The sequence below is a fragment of the Orcinus orca genome, chromosome 10 (assembly GCF_937001465.1).
Source record: "Orcinus orca chromosome 10, mOrcOrc1.1, whole genome shotgun sequence".
Lineage (NCBI taxonomy): Eukaryota > Metazoa > Chordata > Mammalia > Artiodactyla > Delphinidae > Orcinus > Orcinus orca.
Genome location: NC_064568.1, coordinates 14554573 through 14576726, shown reverse-complemented (window position 1 = coordinate 14576726; position 22154 = coordinate 14554573). Strand labels below are relative to the sequence as shown.

General features: G+C 35.5%; 1 protein-coding gene across 1 annotated transcript in view; it reads left to right on the top strand.

Moving 5' to 3' along the window:
- CNTN6 (contactin 6) overlaps positions 1-22154 on the top strand; it is a 232805-nt gene that overhangs the window by 132339 nt on the left and 78312 nt on the right. Inside the window, 2 exon segments of the mRNA XM_049715559.1 lie at positions 6075-6278; positions 8541-8643. Coding sequence (XP_049571516.1) covers positions 6075-6278; positions 8541-8643 — 307 coding nt within the window.

Sequence of the window (22154 nt, the reverse complement as noted above, 5' to 3'; positions counted from 1 at the left end):
ACTGCAGGCTGGCTGCTTGGATGAACTGGAAGAGTCAGCCTAAGGGGAGAAGGGAGCAGGGCGGGATGAAAAATAACAGTGACAGGAAGGGCTTGCATCTTCACCAGTTCACAGAGGGGCACAAAAGACACCTGGATTCTAGTCTCAGAGCTACTGCAATCTTCCTTTCTGCTTATTCGCCTGTAAAATGAGGAGGTTGGGCTGGAAGAAATCTCAGGTCCCTCCCATCCCAGACATTCCATGAATCTATGAACTGATGTACATCCTTTTCTCCATCCTCCTACACACCACCCAAAGGCAAATATACAAGGTGACCACTGTTCTATCAAATCCTTCCTAGTGTGATCACGCAGAGGACACTGAGATTTACCATTAATAGCAGTTATTTTCAAAGCAGACTTTGCCCAGTGTCAGCACCCCGTGGGAATTTGTTAGCAATGCAAATTCTCTGGCTCCACCCCAGACATACTGAATGAGAAACTCAGAGAGTGGAGCCCAGCAGCTGGCATTTTACCAAGTCCTCCAGGTGATTCTGATGCTCACAGAAGTTTTAAAATCTCTTCTCTAGAGAGGACTTTTTGGAGAGAAGGATTACTTATTACAGGTTTTGCAAATGTGTTCTATTCCCTGCTAATAGTAGCTATAAGTACACTGGAGTAATTTAGAATAGCGGGTTAATCATTTATTCTACAACATTCTGAGGAAACTGAATCCAGGACAGGCAGTACTGATATGGGAGGGAATGCGTGGTGAGGAACAATTGTCCTAGATGTGAGTAGGTTCAGGTATGCAGGGAGCTGGGGTTTTGGAAGTCTGAAGGCAAGGAAGAATAGCCAGGAAGAGCATACTGACATAGAAAAAGAGGATCAGTTGTAGATAAACAGAAAAGAAGAAAGGTGGTATTAGGGAACGAACAAAGGGTTTGACATTAGAAGGATGTAGGTTCAAGTTCTGCCCCTTTCTACATGTTAACAGTATGATTTTGGGAAATTACTTTTATACCCCTAGCTCCAGTACCCTCCCCTATATATATGACAGGCATATTAGCAATAGCCAATTAGCCTCACAAAACAAACTGTGGGAATGATGAAACAGGTATGAAATAAAAGTGCTTCTTAGCTTTTTAAAAAAATTATTCCTTAGGTAATCCTCCTTATTTCTGAACCACATTCTTTGAGCAGCTTCTAAATATTCCACAATTGAAGAAGGATACACCACATGTAGGAACAGATCGAAAAGTTTTAGCAGCCAAGGTAAAAATGAATTCAGCAAGGGAGAGATGAAAATTACAGTCTCTGGCCCCAAGATTACAGGGTAAAGAATACAAAGATTTCTTGGACACTAGCGGCAATCTGTAATTTCTGCAAAGTGAAAGGGGTTACCTTGGATTTCGGAGAGCTAGAGCTTATTTTTCTCCCCACAGAGGTATTGATGAAAGATCCCTAAGCTGAACACAGCCCTGGGAATTTGCTTAAGATTTGTCTTTATTCCATAGAAGGTTCGAAAGATGAGGAGTCACTGACAACAGGGAAATCTGAATTACATTTTTTCCTCCTCTTTATACCGAAGAAAATTTTGCTATCTAGATGGCTCTCCAGTTTCAAACAAAACCCTTTGAGCATCTCTTTGGTAAAGACAAAGCAACAGGCTCAGAAGTGAGACAGCAAATGACATCAGTAAAGAAACTCAGAAGCAAGAGACCATATGAAATGATAGAAGACTCCAGTAGGGACTTGAAAAAGAAAACAAAGATTCAATACCCGGAAACAGGACAAGAACGTCAAAGTATATTTTAAAAAATAAAAAGCGACTTGTATTTATGCATAGTTTTTCTAAAAGCATAGAGTATTAGAAAAGTCGAAGCAATGTTGAGGGTGGAGTAGACCATTCATAGAAACACAGGTTTAACCTCCCATCCACTGCAAAAATTAATCTTTTTTGCAATACCTCAAGCAATGCTCATCCATTCTCTGCTTGGTCACCTCTCATGATAGAAAACTTGTTATCTCATGTATCTTCTGCTGGTATAGCTCTAAAGTTTGGACTGGTCTTCACTGTATCTTAATACAGTCAAACAGCATTCTGTAACCTTCAACAGCCACAAGTTCTACTTTTGCCTTCTGGATATCAATGGAGAGGGCTTCATTTCGCCCTTTATGAACACGACAGCAATTCGACCAATGAAGGCAGTTCAATTATTCTTCCCATTTTCCCCCTCAAGGGTCAATTATCACTTTCTTTGGTGTCCTAACTTCTGGCCTTTGCTATGTTTTGCTTCTCTCTCTCTTGATATACTTGAGATTTTTAATTCCCTCTCAATAGCGGGTGCTCTGAACATAATATTACAGTTCAACCACGAGACATTTGTAGGGTGTTGAAAACAGATTCCATGGTATTTTACTCAGATATTAATAAATCAAATCGCTAGGAGGAGGATTAGCTATCTGTATGTTAACAAGCTTCCTAATGTGCTCTGAATAAAACATAATACTCCAGTCTTAACGGTTCAGAGTAAGAATAAAAAATATTATCCATCATATTTTTTATAAGTCATAAAAACTTATAAGTTGTAAAAACACTGCTTCATTCTAGTGTTTAGCTTTCCTGATACTATTTTCATCCCGTTGCTTCTTTTTCCCATTTACACAAATATTACATAGTAATTAAAAACTCTAATATGGCAAAACACATTATGCAGAGAGTGAAAACCTATGGTATTCCTTCTCCTTACCCTGAGAAAACCACTATATACATTCTTAGGTTTCTTAATTTAATAATTTATGTGAACACACACATACATACATATACACACAAGTTCTCACACACAGATACATAACTCTTAATGGGATCATACTAAACATCTTGATTTACAACATGCTTTTCATATAATGATGTGTCTTGAATTTTTTTCTTCCTGCACACCACTTTTATAGGTTTAATGCCACTTTGTGCATTTGCACATTTCATACTTTAGTGACATTTTTGTTGCTGTTCTTCCCCTGTGTCATATATTTCCCTTATATCTTCTTCACTCCTGAGAATGATATCAGAGTTCTGGCTGTATAGATGAATTTATTTTTGTTGAAATCATTTATGAATTGTTGTCAGAATTTAATATACTATTATATAGAATATATATAATTTAACATATAATAGATGATTTGATTTGATTTAGTTCCTCCTCACTATTAGTCTGTTTTCTTGTTACACCCACTCTTTTCTTCTTTCTCCTTCCTATCCTCCTTTCTTATATTCTTTTAATAATCTGGTTCCCTAAGTGTATTGTTAACGCTTTATGTCTTTTTTTCTTGGTGAAAGGGATGATAAAGATGGCAAAATTCCCATATTCCCAATTTCTCAAAAGTTTTTCTATATGGATCACATTTAAGGTCAGAATAGCTGTCAATCTGTATTGTTTCCTCATCCTTTAGACAATTTTAAATCAGTACGACTAGTGAAGAATGTTTCAGGTGGTCTGCTTCTATCTGGAAAAGACTGCTAGATCACACCAGAAATAATTAGCCTTTTTTTTTGGTCTCTACCATGTCTTGCTTCTGCACCAGTTTTAATATAAGTGCAGATAACAGATGTGACCTGCAACTTCTGTCTGGACAAGAGGCCCCTAGTTGCTTCAGGTGCTCTCCTATGAGCTGTGATTTCTAAGCGTGTGATGTCCAAATTCATCTACAGGTGAAGATATTTTAACCATAACTAGTCTATCCCCCTTTTCACCCCCAGCACCTATACCTTCCACTTATTGGGGGGAGGGGTCATTTTTGAACCATTTATATTCTTCCACTTTCCTAGACATAAGTTCAGTTCTACCTAGTTTCCACAATACGTATACTTTTTAACCTTCATATAGTACCACACTTATAAAACCTTAATCCATGAGAATATTTTCCTTTGCTCAAAGATATCTGGCTAAAATAAAAAATGACAACATGTATTTTTTGCAAAAATTTAGAACATCTCTAACTTTCATATATTGCTGATGGAGATATCAACCGATACAACTTTGGAAAGTTCTTCTGTAGTTTTTTATAAAGTAAAACATGCATCTATCCTATGGCTCACTCCTAAGAACTTAACGAAGAAAAATGAAAAGTCCACAGATAGTTTTAGAAAAGAACGTTTATTTCAACCTAATATACAATGGTCCCGAGATGGAAATAATTCATATGTTTTTCAAGAAGAAAGCAGCCAAACACATTTTGGTATATTCATAGAATGGAATCCCACTCAGCAATAAAAAGGAAAGAAGTATTGGTAGTCACAACTACATAGGGGAACCTTAAAATATGTTCAAGAAACCAGACACAAAACAGTATATTGGGAGTTTGGGATTGACATGTACACACTGCTATATTTAAAATTGATAACCAACAAGGACCTACTGTATAGCACAGGGAGCTCTGCTCAATACTCTGTAATAACCTAAATGAGAAAAGAATTTGAAAAGAATAGCTACATGTATATGCATAACTGAATCACTTTGCTGCACACCTGAAACTAACACGACATTGTTAATCAACTATACTCCAATATAAAATAAAAATTGAAAAAAAAAAGTACATTCTCTTTGATTACATTTTTATGAAATTCCAATACTGGCAGAAATAATCTATGATGATAGAAATCAGGTAGTTGTTACAATGGTAGAGATTGACCAGAAGGGACATAAGAAAATTTCTGAAGAGATGGAAATGTTCCATATTTTATTTGGGGTTGGTGGTTTCCTAGGGTTTAGATTGTTAAAACTAATTGGACTGAACACTTAGTATCTGTGGATTTTATAGTATGTTCATTATATCAATTATATATGTCTCTATATATTTATATTCATATTTATATATAAGATTTCCAGAGATAGATTGATTGATGTTCAGCAAAACTGATATGTTCTTTTTCATCTTCAAGCTTTTATTCTCTGAGCAATGTCTGGCTGCTCATCTGCTGCTTGGATAGCTCCCAATCATCCTTCTGGTTTGAACACGGAAATTTTTTTTTAAAAGATATTTTTAACGTGCACCATTTTTTTTAACATCTTTATTGGAGTATAATTGCTGTACAATGGTGTGTTAGTTTCTGCTGTATAACAAAGTGAATCAGCTATACATATACATTTATCCCCATATCCCCTCCCTCTTGCGTCTCCCTCCCGCCCTCCCTATCCCACCCCTCTAGGTGGACACTGAGCTGATCTCCTTGTGCCATTCATCGACAGATGAATGGACCATTTTTAAAGTCTATATTGAACCTGTTACAACATTGCTTCTGCTTTTATGTTTTGGTCCTTTGACCGCAAGGCATGTGGGATCTTAGCTTCCTGACCAGGGATCGAACCCGCACCCTCTGCATTGGAAGGCAATGTCCTAACCACTGGACCGCCAGGGAAGTCCCTAACATGGAATTCTTTTCAGAAGAATTTTCTGACCACAGATCATTCTAGCGTCCTTCTATGGGCTCCCTACAATGCTTCTGTCAAAGCACATATCATCCCACATTGACATTATCCACACTAGTTGTAACTAGTTTAACTGGTTAAGCTTTATACGGCATAGGTTTTACTTTGCTGTATTCTAAGTCCGAAAATGGTCACAAAATAGGTGTTCAGAAATTATGTGATGATTGAATGATGGAATGAATGAATTCCAAGATCAGTGGTAGAGTCCTTGAACTTACACCCTGAAGTTAAATTTTTAGCAAGTACACCTAAACATGATTAATGCGGGCATCCTTCTGACTGCAAATTGAGAAACACTGCTTCAACACAAGCATTGCTGGAGAAATTCAGTGTGTATTTTGAGTATTTTGAATAAGTTCATTCACTTATTCCCTTGACATCTTATCACCACATCCTTAATTACAGAAAGCTAGTGATGGATAGGGAGACTATATCATCCAAATTGGGATATATTTAACTATAAGGGAATATGACAATTACAGCAGGACAACAGGCATAAACTGGACAAACGGGTAAAATTGTATTCTACTTATGGAGAAGTAGGGCACAGAACTTTCAGGTAAGAATGAATACAGTAAGGATAATACTTATTTTTTCTGTTTTCTAGGTTTATCTTATGCGTGGACTTTCAATGATAACCCCTTATATGTCCAAGAGGACAACAGGCGGTTTGTCTCACAAGAGACAGGAAACCTGTACATTGCCAAAGTGGAGCCATCAGATGTTGGCAACTACACTTGCTACATAACAAACAAAGAAGCCCAGCGAAGTGTTCAAGGACCACCCACTCCATTAGTGCAGCGTACTGATGGTAAGATGATGAGTTATCTTAGGGATATACTTTATCTGTGGATCTTGAAGCCTGGGGAGATCTGTAGAGCTTTCTGCTTCCCTCTGGTTTAGTGGAGCCATATCATCTATGAGGTGAGGTTTAATTCACAATATGATGAAAATCACAAAAAATAATAGAAAACTATATAATTTATCCACATAGCACAGTATAGATGATTCTGGGTATACTGTGCCATTTCTTCTCTGGCACTGGAACAGATCATCTTTTCTTTGCTTAAGAAGTATTTTGTTTAAAAAAACAATGTTTGTTTGGGAGAGTAGGCAGGTGTGTAGACATGTGTGGGTGCTGCCAAACTTATTGACTGAATTAATATATTTTCAATGGACATATGACACAGCTTCTCTTTAATGTCTCCTTCTTTTCCGTATTTGTATCTTTTGTTCACCCCTTATTTTCCTGGTTGGCAAGGCAGGTAAACGATTCAGATCCAAGGAAAGTAAAACAAGTCAACATTAATTATGAGCATTCCAAAGAAAAATGAAACACAAGATTCATACTAATTATATTCCTCCAAGGAACATAATTCAGATTGGTCTTTGATGAGTTTTGTAGTTTAGTCAAGCTGGTACAAGATTTAGAGAGTTAGAAAACCTAAGGAAGTCACTGAAGTAGAAAAATCCTCTAGTTGATTCTTTAATTACATATTCACAGTGGGAAATGTAAAGATGGAAAATCTGTTGATGCATTTTGTGATCAGATTCTGGACTTGAAGTGTAACACTGCATAGAGTTTTTCTCCTCTCTAAGGAGCTTAAGAAAAGCAGGAATACAATGTTAATGATGGCTAAAGAATCATGGAACTAGCTCCTTAGAGGGAGTACTTATGACAGAGCTTTTATAATCACTAACCATTCAAATATATTTTCACGGTCTTAATTCAGAATTCAGCAACGACTAGATTTATTCATAAGTCCAATTTCTCCCCTTCAGTGAGTACTCTCTTCATGATTGCAAGAGCTCATGAGCCACTAATATGCATAGAAACACTATATTTTCCTTTCTTCCCCCATCTACCCTTAGTTTCCTCTTTATCTCTTCTTAATTTCTTCATTCTTCCATCTCCTCTATTCTTTTCAACACATTTATGGTAAAAAATGACCAGAAGCATCATACATAATAAAAAAAAAAAAAACTCTTCTAAAAGTAGTCACTCAAGAAATATCAGATGTCAAAGAAATAGAAAACATAAAGTTTACCAGTTTAGTTGAATGAAGTAATACTCTTGACCTCCTCAACCAGAGCCTCTTTGAATGTTTGGAATGATTAAGGTCTTAAAAATGAGGTATTTTCATTTTATATGTATTTTGTAAATTTCACTTTTTTGTGTACTTGTACTGGCCACCAATACATCATTTATGTTAGGAATGTATTATTCTGGTGTTTGGTATATAAGTAAAAATAAAAGAAATTCAACATTTTTAAAGATGTTTTAAAGAAATTTAAACATTTTAAACAACAGTTTGTTGTTGATTAAATTAATCAAGTTAATGAGGATAGCCTGGAGATACATTTCTACTTTTTCCAACTCTTCTGGTAGCTAGCATATTTACAATACCTTAGACTATTGTCTTAGTCTTATCTTAGCCCGTATCCATAATTCCTTTTGAAAATTTTTAAATTATTAAAATAAATTTTTATAAGGGTACAGTAAACTCATTTAGTGGCAAAACCTTAATAAACTGACATAAGAATATTTATGTCTTTATTTATCCCAACTACTTACTTCAAAGGTTTTGCTGCAAAAGTACTGATATTTTGGATTGAGGTGCTGTATCAGATCTATTACACAGTGTTAGCTAAAAACTTCTTTATTCCTAAGCAGATCTGACCCATGAGTTCTGTGAATGGGTGAAAGATCCAAGAAATCTCTAGAGAAGAAACTTGCTCGATAACTCAGAAGCATTTTAAAGCTGGGCATATTCAGTTCTTAATTGGAAATACTAATTCTTTTTAAGATGCTGTTGTGGAATATAGGGAAATTTGGAATGCCTCTATTCTGATACTTTGATATACCTTAAATATTTATTTTTTAGGGGAGAGAGGAACAAACTAATTCCTTAAATAGCATCATGAGGTTTCCTTGCCCTCTGTCACTCATTATAGTATAGAAAAATATTGTTAATTGAACAACAGAATAATCAGATTTTGGTAAATAAAGCATTTGCTTCATAGGAAACTTCTATTCTCTAGAAATGCTGCTAGCTCTTTTGGTATTTAACAGGTGTGATGGGGGAATATGAACCAAAGATTGAAGTGCATTTTCCTGAAACTATTCAAGCTGCAAAGGATTCATCTATAAAACTGGAATGCTTTGCCCTTGGAAAGTAAGGTTTTGTTTTGTTTTGTTTTGTTTCCTGGTTGTTTTAATTAAAACAAATGAGTATTTTGGTATTCAAATGCTGCTCTAAGGTAAATTAGCAAATAGACTTTAAATGCTGGGCAAAAGTGGAACTCTCTGATTGGACTTTAAATAAGCATGCCTAATACTCTGAAAGTGATTGGGGCGGCAATTTCCCCAAATAAGCCGATATTTACTTGAGTTTGAGCACAATGAAACCCGTTTAGGCAGCACACTGCAAAGGAATAAGTGAGCTTGTATAAGACGGTGAGCAGGTCACTAAACTTTCGACGTATCCTTCACTCCATCTCATCCTACATCCAGAAATATATTGCCTGGAGTGTCTCCTTGCTTAATTAATCAGCGACTCTTGTAAATGAAAAACCTGCACTGCTAGTGTCCAAAATAAGACTAATTAAAAACCATTGTTCATAGTGGATAATTAGAATTGAGCCAAACCTGTCCTGGCAGTGGAGGCATTTTATTTTACTCAGATAAGTGTTTATCAGCAGTAGGTTTGGAAAGCTTTGAAGCCAGCCAAATATCTGCTTTTGTGCATGGAATATTGAGAACATTTCTTTGCTTTTTGGCAATATTCAAATTTTATTTTTATGCCCATAAACACCAGAATGAAGTAACAAAGTGATAGACAGATCAGATTTGCCATTTTAAAACACTGATGTACATATGAATTATCTGGGGGCACAGTTAAGTTGAAATTCTGTAGATCTGGGGTGATGTCTGATTGCTCCATATCTAACAGGCTCCGAGGTAATAGTGATTCTTCTTGTCTACAGAACATACTTTGAAGAGTAAAGGACTTGACTCTCACTACCACATTTCAGGGCTTACTTATAAATCCAGAGTCTATTTGTAATGTGGGCCTCACATTCAGAAATAGTGACTTACATTCCAAACTATGGAAAACATCCTTAAAAGTCTTCATCTTGTTATTAAGTAAATATACTGAGTAATCCAAATAATGCTGGTTACTACATCTTTTAGGTTCCTTTCTATATATGAAATCTTGTAGCTCTTTAAATTTCTCAGGTTATCCATTTTTCATATATTTAAGAGACCATATTTAATTTTTATACAATACTGGTCCCACAGTATTGTCCAATAAATAATTGACTGATTAAATGATTCTTTAAAAAGTGACAAATTGAGGCTTTGTCCATTTTTGTTTGCCTGCCTTTTAAGACATGATGAACTTTCACCATTTTCAAGCTTTCTCAGAAAATAAAGTATACAAAAAACACAAAATGTCAGCAAAATACTTTGACAATTAGTTGATTAATTTAAAAAGAAAACCAATGAAAGACAGTATCTGAAAATAATATTAATAGTTTATTCTATCATGTTTGGCATCAGGAAATATGGATTCCTGTAACTTAAAAAATACTCATATAATAAATAACTGAAAAGGATTGAGGCTGGTTCTCAAGAATCTCATGTAAATAAATTTCATTTGTTAATCATTTATAACTAAGAATTTATATGACATACATAATCCTCATAATTATGCAGGGTACATAATATTTTTATTATATATGAGTAAAATGAGGCTCAGATTGTACAAGTAACCTGTTCAATTTTATGCTTCTGATAAGAAAGAGAGGGCGATTCAGATTTAGTCCCACCTGATTTGAAGTTCTGAACTTAAAAACTTTGGAGTAAATGGTTAAGATAACTGCTCTCCAAGTCAGAGGAGGCAGATTGAATTCCCAATTTTCTCAAGAGTTGTCTGACCATCAGCAAACATGCTGCTTAAGCTTTATGAATTCCCAGATTCTCACCCAAAAAATGTTATAATGATACCTGTCTCCTGTGTTTGTTTTGAAGATGAGAGTGGATAATACATGTAAAAACATGGCAAGTCCGATGTGTATGTACCAAAAAAACCCCTGAATGGTAAAGTATACATTCATTGTTAAGTTTATACCTAAAGGAACTACTGCACATGAAATAAAATTAAGGAAGAATGGGAAAATGATGAGAATTACTTAATTGCACCTCATAGAAAATTGTCAAGGAAATAATTGATTTAATGGAGTATGCTTAAAAACACTTTACCTACCAAAATTAATGTTGAAATTATATTTATTAAATTATTAATATGGAATTGAAATGCCTAGGGGTTAAAATGGAAAGTCCAAAGCATCCACAGGGTCAAAGAGATAGTGTTAAAATGTCATGTATAAGAAACATATATTCTGTGTAACTGAAGTGCAGATCTAGTTCTCATTTCTTCAAATGAACAGAATGTGTATGAAAATGCTTTGTATACTTTGGAAAATATTATACAAATTTTAGCTACTTACAAAAAGACTTTTTATATATGCTCGCCAATAGTTTTCAGAATACAAGTTGCACTATAGTTGAAACATTGCAAACATACTGAAGAAGCTTTCTAGTCCATTAAAAAATTTGACATTTACCAAATACTTTACTGACTTTTTAAAATTTGCAACATTAACAAACATAAAAACAATGCACTCCCTAGACAATTAATTACATAACAATTAATTAATAACAATCTGAAAAGAACAAAATCAAACCACTTTTTAAATTATAAATCTCTATTTGCAGATTTATTGCCAAGCATTTTACAAACTATTGAATGATAATTATAATCATGTTCTCTGACAGCTCTTTATAAAAATATTGCTGTTCAGCACTTGATTTTGTTTTTGTTTTTTTCCAAATGTTGGGACTGCTTTGTATAAATCCTTTTAAATCTACTTGTTCACTTTCTGAGGTACTGCACTTCTCTGTAATAAGTTCGATAAACCCCAAACTGAAACAAGCTAATTGGTTCAGTGAAGAATAGAATCAAAGTTATTTTTCTTATTAACAATGTTTCTAAACACTTTTGCTAACTACTGACTACTATTTATGCTATAAACTACACATTCATGAAACTAAGGTTTAAATATTTTAGTTAATAAGAGAAAGGAGGGAAAGTAGGAAGGGAGGGAGTAAGGAAATCAGTAGGTGGATAGGTGAATAGGAAAGAGGAACAAAAAAAGAAAAAATAACACAGGTCAATGCCACATCTTATTTAGTTTTTTATTTTTAGGACCTACGACAGTTCCTGAAATACTGACTAGTTTTCATTAAATATTTGTGGAAATACATTCTAAGTAATTAGGAAATAATTCCCTTTATCCCTGGGAACATTCTTTCTCTTGAATGGGTAGATTATTTTGGAATTTATCTTGCTTGTTGTTCTCTGAGCTTCCTGGGTCTACCGTTTGGTGGCTGTCATTAATTTTGGAAGATTTCCAGTCATTGTTATTTCAAATATTTATTCTGTTCATTTCCCTCTTTGTTCTCCTTCTGGTATTTCCATTAGACATCTGTTGCACCGTTTGTAATTGCCCCCAGTTCTTGGATATTCCATTCTTTTGCTGCTGTTGTTTGTTTGTTTGTTTGTTTTTCTCTTCATATTTTAGTTTGGGAAGTTTCTATTGATATTTCTTCTAGTTTACTTACTCTTTCCTTCATCGCATTCAGCCCACTGGTGAGCCTATCAAAGACATTCTCATTTGTATTAGTGTTTTTATGTCTATAATTTTTTTTTGAATTTTAGAATTTTATTTATTTTTTTATACAGCAGGTTCTTATTAGTTATCCATTTTATACATATTAGTGTATATATGTCAATCCCAATCTCCCAATTAATCACACCACCATCCCCCAGACCCTTTCTTAGAATCTCCTTTTTTTCTGCTACATTAATCATCTGTTCTTGCATGTTGTCTGCTTTTTCCATTAGAGCCCTTAACATATTAATCTTAGAAATTTCAAATTCCCAGTCTGATACTTTAAAAATATTTGCCAAGGTCTTCCCTGGTGGCGCAGTGGTTGAGAGTCCGCCTGCCGATGCAGGGGACGCGGGTTCCTGCCCCGGTCCGGGAAGATCCCACGTGCCGCTGAGCGGCAGGGCCCGTGAGCCATGGCCGCTGAGCCTGCGCGTCCGGAGCCTGTGCTCCGCAACGGGAGAGGCCACAACCGTGAGAGGCCCGCGTACCCAAAAAAAAAAAAAAAAAATATTTGCCATATTTGAGTCTGGTTCCAATGCTTGCTTTGTCTCTGCATTTGTACTTGTCAATGGGCCTTTTATATATTTTTTGTTGTTGCTGAAACCTAGATATGATGTAACAGGTAAAAAGAAGTGATTTTACACTAGATTTTGGTGTAAATTTTTATGTTTATTTGGCACAGAGTTAGGCTGTGTTTACTGTTTGCTGTAGTTGTGGTGTCAGAGGCTAAAATTTCCTCCATTGTTTTTGTTTTTCCTCTTGTCTTTGGGTTTCCCTAGAGACTCTTTCTTAATTAAAGACTGACATTTGCAGTTTCTTTACTTGTAACCCCCAGCTATCACTCAGGAGCCCTATTGATGGTATGAACGTCCTTGTTAGCTAATTCTATAATCTCTGTAATTTACGAATGTGTTTCTGTTGACTGTTTTTTCTTCTTATCATTATTCCTATTTTTTATGCTTTTTAGTTTATCTAGTAATTTAGATTGAATTAGAGACATGATAAATGTTGGGTTATTGAATGCTGCATTGTGGTATATTTATTTCAAGTATTGGATTTTATTGATAGAAGTTAAGTTATGATGAATCTCATCTTTCTATAGCTTATTATTAAGCTTCCTTGGGTAGATATAGAGTAGATGTTAGTCTAAGGCCTGTTTACTTCTAAGATGCATCTCCCAATTGAATGCTCTAAATGTTTGCTAAGTCTCTCTTCTCGGGCTTGGTGGAACTCTAACATCTTCTAGCCCTCTTTGAGCTCTAAAATTTGTTCTTTGCCCAGCCTCATGTGACACTCTTACGTAGATTTTTGGAGCACTTTCTTTTTCTAGTCTCATCCTTTCTGATAGTTTGCTTTGCAATCCCAGCCACTTCAGTCACCTGTGTCTACTCAACTCGGGGATGCAGTCTTGTCCTATTTATTTTTGCTTCCTGATTCCGTGTTCTGGAAAGTGCCTACAGGTCGAAAATCAGGGATTCCAATGGTTTACTTCATACATTTCCCCTCCGTTAGGGATCACAGTTTTGTGCTACCCATTGTTACATCTCTGGAATCAGGTTTGTTTCCCATTATATTTGTCCAGTTTTCTAATTGTTCCCATCAGGGTAAATACAGTTCCAGTTAATCCCACATCTCTAAAACCCAGGTATTTTTGAAGGCTAATTGTGAAGGTAAATAAGGTGAAGTTTAGAGAAATGAAATGACTTGATAAACATAAGTTGTAAATCTGGGATCCAAATCTAAATATCACTGATTCTGACTTCAAAACTCATGCTCATAGCCGTTTGATATTTACATCAAATTATCCTTTTAATATACGAATTAATTCCCCATGTGCAGATGTAGTTAGCCCTCAGTTCTGTAAGTGTTTTCCTTAAAAAAGGCTTGAAACATTTCAGCAAAATGGTAAAAAGATGTTATTTGGGGAATGAAATTATGGATATATTTCCCATTTAGATTCTCTGTAATTACTAATAATTCAGCAAAAAAGTAAGTTCAATTTTATACATTAATTTTTTTTTAATGATTCAAAGATAACCTTTTCAAAATTCAAGTTGCTTTTGAATGAGAAGAAAAAAGTGTTTCTAAAAGTCAATCAGGGCCACTGTGGAGCATACAACCCACTGGTTTGTATGCGATGATGGTAATATCTACCATTTATAAAAATCTGGGGTACATGATTAGGGAGAGCACAGAAAACATGCCAATCAACCTAGGAGTCTGCTGCAATCATGCAGGCAGGGAGTATAGAGAGTGAGGTCTATAGAAGGCTGGCTAGAGTGTTTACTCATAGACCTTAACCATCTCAAACCACTACAGGCTAATGTGAGTATAGAATAATTAAGACAAAACTTCAGATACCTGCTTGAACTTTAATTACTATGACTTTGGGGACATGCAACTCACTTTCTATGTTGGAGTTTCAGAGCTGACATGATCACAGCTTTCAACTCTCACTTTTGTCTCATTTGTTTAACATGGCAGACTCTTAATTATCTAAGCTGCAAATTAATTGTATTGTGAAACACCCGAGAAACTCCTTGGATAGGTGCTATGCAAATGTAATATGACTGACTTATAAATCTGTGTGTCTCCTCTCAAGAAAATATAGGCCTTTGCTCTTAGTAAAGAAGTTAAACTGATATCCCTCATAACTCTCCTACCACTCTTGTAAACAACCAAACATATTTACTTTTCTTTTCTTTTTTGTGTGTGAATCTTAATTTAGTGACTTTGCTGTCAATGCTCTGGAATGTAAATGAAATTAGTCGCTGCACTAAATGTTCCTATGTGTTCTGGAGCCTTCACACAAAGGACTATATTTATGTATACATGTATATCTTTTTTTTTTTTTTTTTTGCGATACGCGGGCCTCTCACTGTTGTGGCCTCTCCCGTTGCGGAGCACAGGCTCCAGACGCGCAGGCTCCGGACGCGCAGGCTCAGCGACCACGGCTCAAGGGCCTAGCCGCTCTGCGGCATGTGGGATCTTCCCAGACCGGGGCACGAACCCGTGTCCCCTGCATCGGCAGGCGGACTCTCAACCACTGCACCACCAGGGAAGCCCTTTATATATGTATATCTTATTTATTTTTTTCTAATTTATGAAGAAAAAGATACTCAGCTTGACTATTAATGTCAAGCAATAAATCTGAAGTCTCACCAAGATGTTTTGATCTATTCCAGAACTTTCAGATGACAGAGCAGCTATTTGATTTTGCTTGAAACATCGCTTCTCTTTTTACACATATGGACATCATTGCAGATCACACCACAGAAAGGTTGCTCAAGACACTCAAGATGACAGTAGTATTTTAAAATCAAACTAGGTACATTCAAATTTTTCAGACTTTTAACACTTGGTTTAAAAAAAAAGTCAGAGAGATATCTTAAAATTGTCCCATTTGAATGTCTAATAAGCAGTTCAGCTTTTTTATTTTCCTCATTGAGTTGAATGGATAGAGGGCAGACTATTTTCCTAACATAGCTTGTCCCGTTTGCCCCACAATGTATACTGAAGCCTACTCATTAGGTTCTCACTAACTGCTTTGCTTTTTTATCATGATCTTATATTGCTTGGCATAAAATAGTATGGTAAAGTCCATGCAAATCTGAGAACTGACAAATGTTCAAGCCAATCTTTGAAAAATTGAAAGATAGTAACCCCTCAACAAAAACACAGTCACACACACACTCACCCTGGGGCTGAAAGATTTATCAGCAGATTTACTAACATTTCAAGGCAACATTGTGTTCTGGAAAGAGTATAGACTTTGAATTCAAAGAGATCAGGGTTTAAATTCTCAGATTCCCTGTCAATAGCTGGGCCGCTATGATCAGTTTTCTTATCTGTAAAACAAGGGTAAAAACTAGATAGATAGATGGATAGATAGATAGACGACAGAGAGAATAGGATTGATGTAAGGACTGGAAATACTATTAAACTTTCCTACCAGAGTCCTGGCTTATAATAGGCAATCAATAAATTATAACAATTTTATTAATTGTGGTCATTGTCAGTGCTGCTTTGGCTGAGGAGGTAAAAAGGAATACACAGGAGGGACAGAAGGGGTTTCTGCATTCTATTTCTGTGCTAACACAATCCTCAAGGACTTGCTCAGAACAATGGATTTACCATTTCTAAATAATGTGTTTAATCTTTATAAGAATTATTGACATTCCCTCATTTATTCATTTGGCAAATTAAGCTCCAGTATCTATAAACTTAGCAAATATGCATTAAATACCTCATTCAATAATTAATTCCTTTATTCCTTCATTTAGTCAAAAGGAATTCTCCTGGCAGCAGATGCTAGGCTAGGCCCTGGGGAAATAAAGATGATATAAAGGCCCCAGGGAGTTTGCAGGCTACTGAAAATAGGATTGGTGTAACAATATGTGATTACACATTTTTCCTGGGATCTGCTCTTTCCTTACAAACTTTCAATGAAGAAAGATTCAAGGATAGTCACTCTGGGAGCTTTCCGGATTATCTTTTCCCCAGGTTACTCCTTGTTAAATTGAGACTGGAGACAGTCACTCTCAATTCACTTGGTAGAACTAATGTTAGACTGTTATTGAAGGGGTCCTTCGTATCTCTTAGAAATAGAAGATTCTTGCTTCCTTTTCTCCCATCTCATCAATACTTCTTTTTTTTTCAAAATTAATACTTTTGAAATAACAGTTTTAGAACAGAAAAATTGAGCAGATGGTATAGTGAGATCCCATATAATGCCACACACAGTTTCCCCTATTATTAACATCTTACACTAAGATGGTACCTTTGTTACAATTAATGAACCAACATGAATACATTTTAATTAACTGAAGTCCATAATTTACTCAAATTTCCTTGTTGTTTTTTTTTTTTTACCTGATGTCCTTTTTTTATTCCAAGATTCCATCCAACATACCACATTGAGTTTTCTTGTCTCCCTAGGCTCTTCTTGGCTGTAACAGTGACTCAGACTTTTCTTGTTTTTGATGACCCTGACAGTTTTGAGGAGTGGTGGTCAGTTTTATTGTAGGATGGCCCTCTATTAGAATTTGCCTACTATTTTTCTTATAATTAGTCTGAGATTATGGGTCTTGGGTAAGAAGACTACAAAGGTAAGGTGCCATTTTCACACATCATATTAAGGTTACTCTCTGTCACAATGATCTATGGCTACTGATGCTGCCCTTCATCACCTGGCGGAAGCAGTTTTGTCAGGATTCTCCACCATAAACGTACTCATTTTTCTCTCTTTACATTTGAGTCTTTGGAAGGAGGTTAATATGTGCTGTCCACACCTAATGAGTAGGGAGTCATGCTACACCTCCTCTAATCTATGTAATTTATCCTCATTGGAGATTTTTCACTTCTCCCTCATTTATTAATTTATCCAATCCTTTATTTATATCAGTATTGATTAGTAGATATTTATTTCATACTTTCAGTCATAATCCAATATTGCTTTATTTTGCTGCTCAAATTGTTTCAGCATATTCTTCTGTAAAATGCTTTAATTTTTTTTTTTAAATGTACATATGAATGTATCTCTGGGTCATTAAACAGTTTTCTGTACCCTCAATTGTAATGACAGTAGGGTATTCAGATGTATGTTTTCAACCAGTCTCCTACTGCTGGACATTTAGTTTCCTTTCGTTTTGTTTTCATTTTTTATTGTCATGAATAATGATGTAATGCATATTCTTATGGCTACATTTTGCCCATCTCCATGTGAACTTCCTCAGTATATTTTTTAAAAATTAGAATTTTTGGATAACAGGAATATAAAAGCTAAGGTTTCTGATACATGTTGCCAAATTCTCCTGAAGAACCACTGCAGAGGATCCACTTTCAAAGACCAGGACCCTAGGTTACAAGTTGGGCCTCTTTTGATCTTACACACATGCTGAATTCAATGGCAAACATTCCTTTCATTCTTTTTCTATTTCAAAAAACAAAATTGGATTTTTACACTGCTGTTTCCAAAACTAAATTAATTTAAAGGTTCTAAAAATCATCCAAGAAGAATATATATACTTCTGCAAGTGACTGTTCATCCTTTCCATTCCAGTCTATCACCACTTTTCTCAGGAGACCTACAATTCTTACTTTTTAAGTAACTGGCAATTGCAGGAGAGAAAGATTTCAAATCCAAGTTGGAACTGAGCTGAAGGAAAAGAAGTTACTTCCTTTTCTCCAGCTGACCTTGGAACCCATCTCTAGAACCTTTATTGGAATTTGGAGGCATCTCAATACGTTAAAAAAAAAAAACTCTATGATTTCATCTTCTGGCCCTTGAACAAAAGGAACTCTACCCACTGATTATAAAACATGTTAACTCATTAGGTGAAGAATATATTTCTAAGCACACATTATACAGACTAAAAAGGTGATTCTCATGTTGTAGCTGGTTAGCTCATGCGGGAGCAGAAAAACATGGTGGTTTAGAGCTCATTATGGAAAGACAGACTTTAGCTCAAAACTTTTCTTTGAAAACTTACTGTGTGATATTGGGCATGTTACTCAACCTATTCTAGTCCCAATCTCCTCATCTACAAAATGTTAATAGCAATAGTACTGTGTCTCATGGTATTATTATATGGTTTCAATGAAGCACTTAGCACAGTGCCTGGCATATAATGTGTTCAATAAACGTTAGATCTATTAATAATAGAATGATTAAATATAATAAACCATATACAATGTCTCCTTTATACGAAAGTTTATGATTATGAGCAGAGCTAAGGTCAAGCCCTATAATTCTTAAGGAGTTATAATTCTGAACATAATTCTGATGGAACATGTGCCTCGAGAACCTACCTCAACCAAATTATCATTTTCTCTGCTGTAGTGCCACACAGCACTCATATGATTGGTGAAGTATTTATTTAGGGTTAATATTATGTATTAATAAAACATTATGGAGAAGCTGTCAATTAACTGCTAAGTGCAGTATCATTTTCGGCTCTACCACACCTTGAATTATGGGCTCCAGTTTTATGTTTCACGTGCAAATTATTACTCACATTGTGGAGTAGAAAATAGCAATAAGGTCTTAGGGACTCTTTGGATGATAGAACCTTCCTGTCCCTATGTGATGATCATGGTAATAAGGTGACTTAGTAAGCTTTATTATTGGTTCAAACTTTATATTTCAGAATGTATTCTCATAGTCTATCCTCATTTTATCCTTTCAAGAAGACTTTTACGTACCCATTGTTACCTCTAGTTATAAAGAGAAAGCTGAGGCTCAGAGATGTTAGGTAATTTGCACTCATAGATGTTAGGTAATTTGCACTCATTTACACAAAACTCACCTATGTCCTTTCACTCTACGTGTAAGTACTATTCTGCTACCACTGCTCTTACATCCAAACCGCCTGTGGCTTTTCAATTGGCTGCAACAACTGTAGTGTTAAGTGTCAAATACCAGATAAATACATGCACATGATAACATTTTTCCCCCAAGGGAAACCTGGTATACACACTGACCAGTAGAACAGGATCATGACTATGTTTAGATCACTCAGAAAAAAAAAGAAAAAAAAAAAAGATTTTCCTTTTTCCATAACAGTAAGATTGCTTTTCTACAGAACTCATGAATTTATCTATATTGTATCCCCATAGGACAATCTTATATTCCAAGCTCTTTGTATGAATATTTCAAGTTGAGGAAATGAAAGCAGCTAGCTGAAGTCTGAAAATTTAACAAAGGCACTCCTTGCTGGTTTTGTTATTCTGCTTCCCTCTCTTCGATTAAAAATGGCCACTGATGGGATTTTCTGAAATGAGGTTCAAGTTAAGAATAATCCCAAATATAAGCATCTTAGGAAACAGGTTCTCTGTACCAGTTTCTAGTTAAAAACTTGGTATGGCCTGGATTTAAGCTGTGGATAATGAGATTTAAGAAATCCAGGGAAGAAATATAAGCTTTCTCAAATAGCACTAGTAATGAAAATTCTATTTATGGCTAAAAGTATAGAACTGAAGCAGAGTTCGTACAAGAGTGTGAATAGCTTTAATTTAACTTCCAGTTCAGGCTGAACTAGGCCAGAGGGTTAACAAATGTATTCTCTGTCTCCAGATAAAATTAATGGGATGCTCACTCTGTAAAAGCATAATGACAAGAGAGTAAGGAATCAAAGTCCTTATTTATGGCAATGCTTATTTAAGAAGCACAATACCAGAGGGAGGGGCAAGAAAGACAGAAAGAGAGAGAGAGAGAAAAAGGAAGGAAGGAAGGAAGGAAGGAAGGAAGGAAGGAAGAGGGAAGGAGGGAGGGAGGGAGGGAGGGAAGGAGGAAGGAAGGAAGGAAGGAAGGGAGGGAGGGAGGAAGGAAGAAAGGAGGAGGGAGGGAGGAAGGAAGGAAGGGAGAAAATATGGAGAGAAAGAAAGAGACAAAAAGAGGGAAAGAGAAAGCAGGAGGGAGGGAAGGAGGAAGAAAGAAACTTTGCTTTTATGATCTAGTAGTATTTTAGAACTGTGAGGACTCACATTTCAGGAAAATATAGAAACAAAATAAGAAAAGGCTTTTGCAAAGTTTTTTGAAATACACGGTTCATGAATGCCTCATCTATGGTCTGAGGAAACTCTGGATGAGAGAGTTGCTTCAAATTGATTTTCTTTATTGAGATTTGTATCCAAGCTGGATTTTGACACCATATTTGTGAAGATTAAAAAAAAAAGAAGTGGGGAGGAACTGGGACTGAAAGGGAAATGTTGCCAGAAATGGCTGATACCTGTAGTTAGTATGATGATGGCACCATGTATTTTAACTTAACCTTTAAACGACAGAGTTTCAAGGGATTTAATAATAATCTCCATTCTGAAGACCCTTCAAAGATCTCCCTTGCTGCATGGCATTCTTCATATATTAATATATTAACTTTGCACTTTAAATAGATCACTTATTTTAAATTAAAATGAACTGCCAGAGAATATTACATCACTAATATCATCATCGTGGACAAACTAGGTAGATCCTAAATAGAATGCTAAAGCCACAGAAGGAGAAGGAGTCTACTAGTGCTAATAACTGAATGGGTGGCAACTCAGAGAACTGGAAGGTGGATCACAGTAAATTAGCCTGTACTGGAACTCTAAGTGGTAGAGAATTGGCAGATCATAATTTAGTAGAAATTACCTGTCTAAACATGAGTACCATTCCAAAAAGGTAATTAGGATTGTTAACAACTTCCAGCTGAGTATTTAACTGGACATATGGACACCATCTGTCACAATCCTGGTATACAGTAAGCACTCAATTAATGGTTATTAATATTCATAAATAAACGTTCACCTTTCTTACAACGCATTTTTTTTCTCTTTGGAGAATGTTGTCTAATTCCTTTCCTCTCTACCGTAATGGCCCTAGATGATAAGCCAGGCTGAAAAAAAAAAGTATTTTACAGCAAAGCATGTTATATCTCACCTGAGAGATCCCTGCTCTCATGAGGAGGAAATGAACATTACTGCTATGATCAGAGGCATTATCTCCTTACCAGCCAGTGTATTAAACAGGAAGAAGCAGGAAATTTACTTCTAGAGACATATGTTCATGCTTGTGTACCCATTTCGTTCACAGTATGGAGATTTGATTTTAGTTTATGTATGATTCATAAATCAATTTATGTCAAATGCCTAGTCATATGGAGTTCTTAAAGGAGAATAGAAAACAGATAAATACAAGCTAGGAATCTGGCTTTTGAAATGATTACAGTAACATAGTAATCTTAAATTATTTTTAACTTGTCATTAACACAAAAAATATAGTTTAAAGTGTTCTAGACAGTGTGTTAAACACATGAAATGTATTATATCATTTAATCTTCACTCTAGTCCTGTGACTTACATACTAGTGTTAAGCCCTATCCTATAAATGAGAATATTTATGTTATAAATGTGCAATAACATATAGCTGGTAAGTGTAAAAACTGCACTCTGCTCTGTACTGTATAAA